The sequence below is a fragment of the Nannospalax galili genome, unplaced genomic scaffold (genome assembly GCF_000622305.1).
Source record: "Nannospalax galili isolate Female #2095 unplaced genomic scaffold, S.galili_v1.0 scaffold881, whole genome shotgun sequence".
Classification (NCBI taxonomy): Eukaryota; Metazoa; Chordata; class Mammalia; order Rodentia; family Spalacidae; genus Nannospalax; species Nannospalax galili.
Window position 1 is genome coordinate 1240492 of NW_008344709.1, and position 8344 is coordinate 1248835.

The window sequence follows — 8344 nt, forward strand, 5'->3', positions numbered from 1 at the left end:
CATTCCCAGGGACAGACCTGCCCAGTGATCCCATTATACTGAGCAGAACCCGAAGAGCAGAAGCTCAGGGCAGAGAGACTTCTGCGTGCTGTGGGCGCGGGTGCTGCCTCAGCTGCTGCTCTTGGGATTCTTTTTCTTTTCTTTTTCAAAAATTTGCATGTGTGGCAGCTGGTGGGGAAGGTTACATGTTGGAGTCAGAAGGCAATTTCAGGAGTCTGTTCTCTCCCATCTTCTTTCTGAGGCAGGGTCTCATTTCTGTGCTGTGTGTTCCATGCTTGAAAATGACGATGTGGGCTAGTGACAGCTGGTGAAGGTGCTTGCCGCTCAGCCTGGTGACCCGAGTTCAGTTCCTGGAAGTCATATAGTAGAGGGAGAGGACTGACCCCTGCAAGTTGTCTTCTGACGTCCACACATGTGCTGTGGCTTGTGTGTACACACACACACACACACACACACACACACACATATCCCAGCTTTTTGTTTTATGTTTTCTGGTTTTTTGGTTTGGTTTTGTTATTTTTTTTCTTTTTTTGAGACAGGGTCTTCCTATAGCCCCCATTGGCCTAGAATTTGCTATAGCCCCCATTGGCCTAGAATGCTATCTCCATTTCACAGAGATCTGCCTGCCTCTGCCAGCTGAGTGCAGGGATTAAAGGCTTTGCACCACCATGCACGGCCTTTTAGCTAATTTTATAATTTTATTGTATTACTTCACTTAGCATTTATGGAAAACCATCTTATTAAGAGAAAATAGCATGATGAGTGTAGATGAAACAAAGCTTCTGACTCTGGAATAAACCCTACTGTGGAGAGCCACAGCCTCCGCCGCCATTACAAGATGGCGCCGGTATCCGGACCTTCTTAACAGTAAACATCCTGCTGCGCCCATAAGGGGCGTGCACAAGAGCCTGCTCTCCCTCGCCTCCTCCCGTGGCGTGATCTTCAGCAACCAATCCGCTTCTTATGATCTCCAGCAACCAATCCGCTTCTTATACGTCATAAATGGGACCTTTAGGGCATATATAAGCAACAGCTCTCCCACTTCTCGGCGTCTTCGGTCTTCATCCTTAGTGTGCTATGTAAGAGGCTTATGAAATAAACTGCTGCAGAAGGATCCTGACTTGTCCTCCCGCGTCGTTCTTGCCGGCGAGACGGAAAGCGGTCGGGGACACCTTTGCATCTCTGTCTTCACCCTGTTTCCTACTTTTCTGAATGGACACCTCTGGACATTAGCCTGGTCCTCACTTTGGTCTGCATCCTGTCCTTGCCTGGGATAAACTCTGGATAGCCCCATGATTCCTGGGCAATGCCTTTTATTAAACTGGTGGAGGCACCTTCTTCAATTCCAAATGAGAAACATCTGCAATAGTAAAAAGATGAAGTTTATAGATGGATCTCAATATCATCAGTATCAAATTAGCATGAAGTGGTCAAAAATACATAAAGAGATAAGATACTTCCCTGAATGGGAGTGTAACTACCAGTTAGAAAGTGTATATTCTTTTTATGAGCCATAAAATATGGTTTTATCAAGGAGAAGATCTAAATATCATCAAACAATATCATATGAGAATCATAAAAATTCACTGAAAATAAATCAATGAATGATTCAACTAAATAATACACTTTTATACTGAGTCTTATAAAAAGTATTATTCTACTTCACTTTACAGATGAAAATTTGTGTTCCAGAGACCTTAGAAAATCTGATGTAAGATCATATTCCTATTACAGGGCAGAGAAAGCAACCTTGCAAAATTCTGTTTGACCAAAAACTATAAAAATATGAAAAATATTCTATTAGCAGCATCTTATTGACATAGTTCTGGCTCCAAATCTGCCCTGACAAAGCTATTCTCAGAATGAAGAAGTGTATCACCTGATATTATAATGCAAAAACATTTGCTTTATCCAAGTTCATGCGCATCAAATTGCTCCTTACTGTAATTTTGTTTCTACTATAAAACTGTGTATGCACAAATAACACATTGGTGACACTAAATAAAGTATTTTAGGATATATAAGTTAAGTAGTTTTCACTGTAAATGCACTGACATCTTGGATGCTAGGTTACTGTATTTGGATTCTAATAATTTGTTTAAAAATAGCCAAACAGTAACACAACTGGTTCCAATGCCAAGAGAATAGAACTGGGGTTCCAAGACCAGGAGATGTAGAGAAGAAAAGAGAAATGAGCCTCCATCTGCTGTGTTAGGTTCAAAGGGAGGGCTGAAAATCTAAGTACTTTCAGAGATTGGAGAAAAAAGTATAGAGTTTATAACTTTAAAAATGGAAGGTGTCCTTGAAATCATATGACAATTTTGGATAGATCAACACAGGAATATCTAACACCTAAGAGATGGAGGTGAATTAGAAATGGACCAATCTTGAAGTGAGACTCTAGCTGGATTAAGACTGTCAGCTCCTAGTACAGTCAGCTATCAGCAACAAACAGTAAGACCTCTTGGAGGAACAATTCCACTTAAAGGCCAAATCAAGTCTAGATCATGTCATATAATATATCTGACTAATGAAAATAATAGGAAAAATTCCTCAAATAATATGAAAACATGCCACATACCTTTAAGTAAGACAGACATAGAAAAAATCTTAATAATTAGACTATTTCCTCAAGTACATCTAATGAAAAATTACACATACCAATTTAGATTTTGCATGCACAATGTCACATCTCTAAAGTTATAAAAATAAAGTTATAAAAATGAAGCCTAAAAAACTACTACCTGTGTTAGAAAAAAAATTGAATAAGTCCAAAGGATTTAAAATAAAGAAAATCATAAAGATAGGAACAGATGGTTATGAAATTTAAAAATCAGAAAATATTGAGTACAGACATATTAAAAGGAGACAGTTTTTGTTTTTAATATTGTGAAAATTGACAAGCTTTTAGTTTATAGGAAAATAAGAGAAGACACAGCTACCAACATCAGGAATGAAGAAGAAATATCACCACAGTCTATAACAGTTATCTGTGTTAATATCACCACAGTCTATAAGAGTTATCTGTGTTATAGGTGATGTCATAAACAACTAAATGTGAACAGTCTTTTCAATTTAGAAGAAATATCTAATAACTCAATAAAAAATAAGAACACAGAAGATACGAATACCTCCAAGAACTCCTGCCAAACTCTTGAGGTCCACATAGTGCACTGGCCTCTTTTACCAAACATTTAAGGAAGAAAATTTTCAGAGAATGTGGGGACCTAAAGGCCCCACCTTGCATAGGTCCAAAAGGAAGTTACTGGGGGCACGGCCTGGCTTGCTTTGAAAGTCTGAAGAATACTTCCGCACTGCTGAGGAGTGCAGGATCAGCGTGTGACCATCCTTAAGATACACCCTCAGGGGGGTGGGGGCGAGTTCCAGGTGCCTTTATAAGCTCTGTAATACCTGTAATAAATGAGTCACTGCCTCCCCGTTGCGTCTGAGCATCCCCAGGTATTGGGGAGCAGCGTGGGCTGGTGAACAGCGTGCTTACTCATCCCCAATCATCACCTCCCCAGGGGTCACTGGTTCGAACCCCCGGCAACTGGTGCCCAACATGGGGCTCGAAGGAAGGTGAAAAGAAGAAAAGAAAGAAGAAAGAAGGGAAACGGATTGGGGCCAATCGGAGGTTTGGGGTAAGTAAGACCCTAAATATGGGTAACACAACTTTTAAGTTTGAAGACCCTGTGCTTAAAGCGCTAAGAGATAGGCTTAAAAGCAGGAGATTGGATTTGTCAGATCCTATAGCTCAAAAGGTTTGGGCAGAGGTGATTCATTTGGCTCCCTGGCTACTTGGGGCTAATGTTTTTACTGGGGATACGTGGGAATCATGGGAAGAGTTTGAGGAAGAAGGCAGAAATGCAACAAAAGTGAAACCAAAAGCGGCCAAAGTAACACATCCTGGCCAGCTTCAGAGACTCCCCAGCAGAAGGGCAGGGAGGAGCAGAGCGCACAGGGTCAGCGGCAAAAGCTGCCCACCCCACCCACCTTGAGTTAACACCCGGCCAGCTTTCCCACAGGCCCCTGACCCGCTCATGTGTTTCTTTCTTCTTTCTTTTCTTCTTTTCACCTTCCTTCGAGCCCATGTTGAGCACCAGTTCCCAGGGGTTCGAACCAGCGACCCCCGGCGCAGTGATGATTGGGGATGAGTAAGCATGCCGTTCGCCAATGCCACGCTGCCCCCAATACCCCGGGACGCTCAGACGCAATGGGGAATCTAGTCAGGCAGGGACTCATTTATTACAGGTATTATAGAGCTTATAAAGGTACCTGGAATTCCCCACCCCCCAGGGTGTATCTTAAGGATGGTCACACGCTGATCCTGCACTCCTCAGCAGTGCGGAAGTATTCTTCACACTTTCAAAGCAAGCAAGGCTGCGCCCCCAGTAACTTCCTTTTGGACCTATACAAGGTGGGGCTTTTAGGTCCCCACAAGAGAATAATAAAAAGGGCCATGTTTTCAGCTGAAGCTTTGATACAAAAGAGCAAAGACACTAAATCTTACAATATACTTTCAGAAAAAAATCATGGGATTATTCCCTTAAAAAGATTCAAAATTCATAGCAATAGGGGCCAACAGAATAGAAAAAAATGCAAAGAACACTGCACATCAGAATAGATTTGGGTTCACTATGGATGACAAAGTTGGTGTAAGTTTTAACGATAATCATTTTCATAGTAAAATAATAAAGGATAAAGTCATGCCCTATGTCAGTAAAGAACTGAAATGGATTCAAAGAAAGTCAACCATCACTCATTATTCAAAGCACATGCTCCTGTGCATGTCTGGGCTCACACACACACACACACACACACACACACACACACACGAGAAAGAGGGGAGGATATGGAAACAAATAATAGGAAGCTTCCTTAATTTAAGCAACTCATGCATTTCAGTCCTAGAATAAATTTAGATCAATAGGGCAATGGATGGGGAAGAGGACCCAGAAAACCACCCACACATTATAGACCCTCACTTTGACAATCAGCAGTAATTATATGTGAGGAAAAGAAAAATGAACAACCTTTTCAATAAATGATACAAAATCTACTCAGTATGCACTGAAAAAGAAGAAAATGAACTTGAAGTATATTTTAGACATTAAACAAAAAGAAATTGTGGGTAGAGTCAAGTAACCTGAGATTCTCAAGATCCAATGTCAGGAAGAATGAAAGTTCAAGGCCTGCCTATGCTACAGAGAGAGTTGAACATTAGCCTGGGCATTTTAATAGGACCGTGTCTCAAAATGAAAGTAAATAGAGGCCCAAGAAAGATCTCAGGACTGGGTTAGATAAAACAGTAAATTGGTTGTGCTCCATTTATTAATATAGAATTTGGAAGCAAACTACCTACATGGTTGAAAAATATTCTTCCTTGAAAATGCCCACTTCAGAGGAGGGATTCCATACCTGACACTGTAAGCTCACTCAAAATTCCACAGCAGAGCTTATAGGATGTAGAGAGGAACTTAATTATATTGTTTAGCTATATTCACAAATATCGAGCAACCTTCTAAACCCATGTGTTTATATCTGTAGACAATTATACTCTCAGCCTTAATCAGAGAAGCCTCTTTGCAGTGATCTGAGACACAGGCAGAAAAGGAAGGCTACACAAAATACTGAGAATAAGTAATGGTTGAGTGCTCAGCATCAAACAAGGCATTTATACCATCCCCTCTAAGGCTCAAAGAACATGGCACAAGAGGTTGCAGAACCATTGTAGAAGCTGAAAGATTAAGGTAGGGGCTGTGAAGTACCGTCTTTAGGGCAATACACAGCTTATTTCATTCATGAATTCTCAAAAAATACAGACGATTGTTTTGGGTCCCCACAAGAATGGGATTATCAACACCTAGGCAAGGATTGGGGAGGTCCTAACCCTAACTGATGAGATGTATTCTATGGATAGATATTCAGGGATATGGAGAGTCCCTACCTTCATTGTGTACCCACTGGTAACCCCACCATGACCCAATGGATGATACCAATACTATGATCACACACACAACCAGAGTAAAATAAAAGGGTCGTACTACAAAAAAAAAAGTCATGAATCTGGGAAAGGAACAAGCAGGGAAGATGGGATTTAATAGGGATGGGAGGAAGATAGGATAGATTGGGAGGAAAGAAAAACCAGAATATATTATATTACATACATGTATCAAATTGTCAAAGAACTAACTGTAAAATACATAATATTGTATGTATATGTTATATATATTATATATAACACCTATTTATTTGTTAAATAATAATAAATAAATAATACCTATTTATATGTATAAGAAGGGCAAAATATCTTGATATAAGAAAGCAAACCATCTTCCTAACATGAAAAGAGATTGCCTTTAACAAGACACACACACAAAGAGTAATCACAGAGAAAATCTTTAAAGAGCTGAAATTAAAATAGTTGTTACTTAAGCTAAGGATAGTGGCACACATCTGCAGTCTGAACACTCTAAAGGCAGAGGCAGGAAGATTGCTGCCCATCTGAGGCTAGGCTGGTCTATCTAGGGAGTTCCAGATGAGCCAGGACTGCATAGGGAAAATGTATATTACTCAGGAAACTAGTCCTCAAAAGACACAATTCTGACAGTGAAAAGGGAAGCTCCAGAGTAAGATATATTTGTATACAAAAGATAAAGTGAAACACATATCAGTAACACAAGAAAATCTACAAGGAAAAATAATAAAAATGGCAAAGTGATTTTAATATTTAACAAAATATGAGGCTATTCAAAATGGTTAGTAAATGTTAAAATGTGCATAAAGTTGAGCTACCAAGTAGTGTCACTTAAAATCATAGAAAGATACTACTCAGTCTGGGCAAACTTTAGAAGAAAAATAATACAAATTTTTCAGAAACTAAAACAACCTAGAATCATTTGTAAAGTTGATGTGACTTAAATCAGCTCTGTGTCTTGTAAATCTATTTTCCATTCCTTAGAAATTGGACAAATTTGTCAAATTAAAGCAATATCTCTGTTCATAAACACCTTCATGTAGCTGTGCTTTGCTTTCCATGGGGATGGTTTCTATATCTCACATGAATTCCCAACATGGAGATGCTCAAGGCCTTTGAAAAATATTGCATTATTTGCATTTAGCTTAAAGCACTCCTCCTATGTACATTAAAATTCCACTGGAGTGCTTGCAATATGTAACACAATATGCAATTACTTTACCCCCCCAATACACTTCAGCATGCACATGAATACAAATGAAACTGCAGTCACCTCAAGGAAAATGTACACTAAAGGAATCTGACTCTAGCTTTATACAAAATATGCCCAGATTTCCACATTCTAGTGAAATGAATATGAATGAAACGTGACTCTAACTTTATGCAAAAATGTCCACATTTCCACAGTCTAGTGAAATGAATAACAAACTTGACACACACAATAAGAGAGCATATCATGAAATTCAATGGTGTGATCCCAAAACAATTACAAATGATCTTACTAATTGCGAATTATACATGAGCTGGGACTTTGACTAGGTAGTAGTAGAAAGGTATAGAAAGAGATGTTCCAGATCTTTTCCTAGGCCTGTGTGCCTGGATATTCATGGATTGAGTATTTTTTATGTTAATTAGTCACATATATTTGTAATAAAAACATAGCTCAATACATCTTTCTTCAATGGTTTAGAAAAAGAAGAAACAAAAAATGTATTGTTGATATGATTTGGAAAACTACTTTTAAATTTTGTAGAGGAAAATAAATGATCAACTGAATCTTTGAGTCATTCTGTACCTTAGAAAACAGGCTCACCCCTTGCATCATACAGAATTAGTTATATAAGACACTGATAGGGTTCATTTAGCACAGTAAAAGCCATCTTTCTGTTGAATGGATGCTGTTTAACTTAACCTCACTAATGAGAGTAAATGTGTCATTAACTTCTCCATCTGTGAAAACAAAAAGCTATGGAGAGAAAACATTCATCAAACTGCTTTCAAATACATTTTAAGACATCAGCATTCACCCTGGCAGAACCCCACTGTTTGCATACCCTTGAAGACTCTCTACACTGGAGCAGGGTCCCCAGGGTTCCACTGCCACTTGAACCACACTGGAACAATCTTTTCAGATACTCACTACACTACTTTACTGGAGGCTTTTGAGGCAGTATAAAAGAAGGGCAAGTGCCCGCCACAGGGAGTACAGGGAGAAGAAAACTGCCTGTCCTCTTTATTTCTCCTCACTCGACGGTACACAAGTGAACTGTGCACACTGTTTACTCAGTTCTGTAAGGAGGAACTTGGAGTTCAGTCTCTCTGACCCTCTGTTAGCTCTGCTCCATGGCTTACCTGCAGGGGGTGGCC

At 39.5% G+C, this 8344-nt stretch overlaps 1 protein-coding gene across 1 annotated transcript in view; it reads right to left on the bottom strand.

Moving 5' to 3' along the window:
• Positions 1 to 8344, bottom strand: part of LOC103740410 (von Willebrand factor A domain-containing protein 5A-like) — a 27526-nt gene that overhangs the window by 11189 nt on the left and 7993 nt on the right. The window contains 2 exon segments of the mRNA XM_008840983.2: positions 1246 to 1370; positions 7874 to 7943. Of these exon segments, the coding sequence (XP_008839205.1) occupies positions 1246 to 1370; positions 7874 to 7943 (195 nt within the window).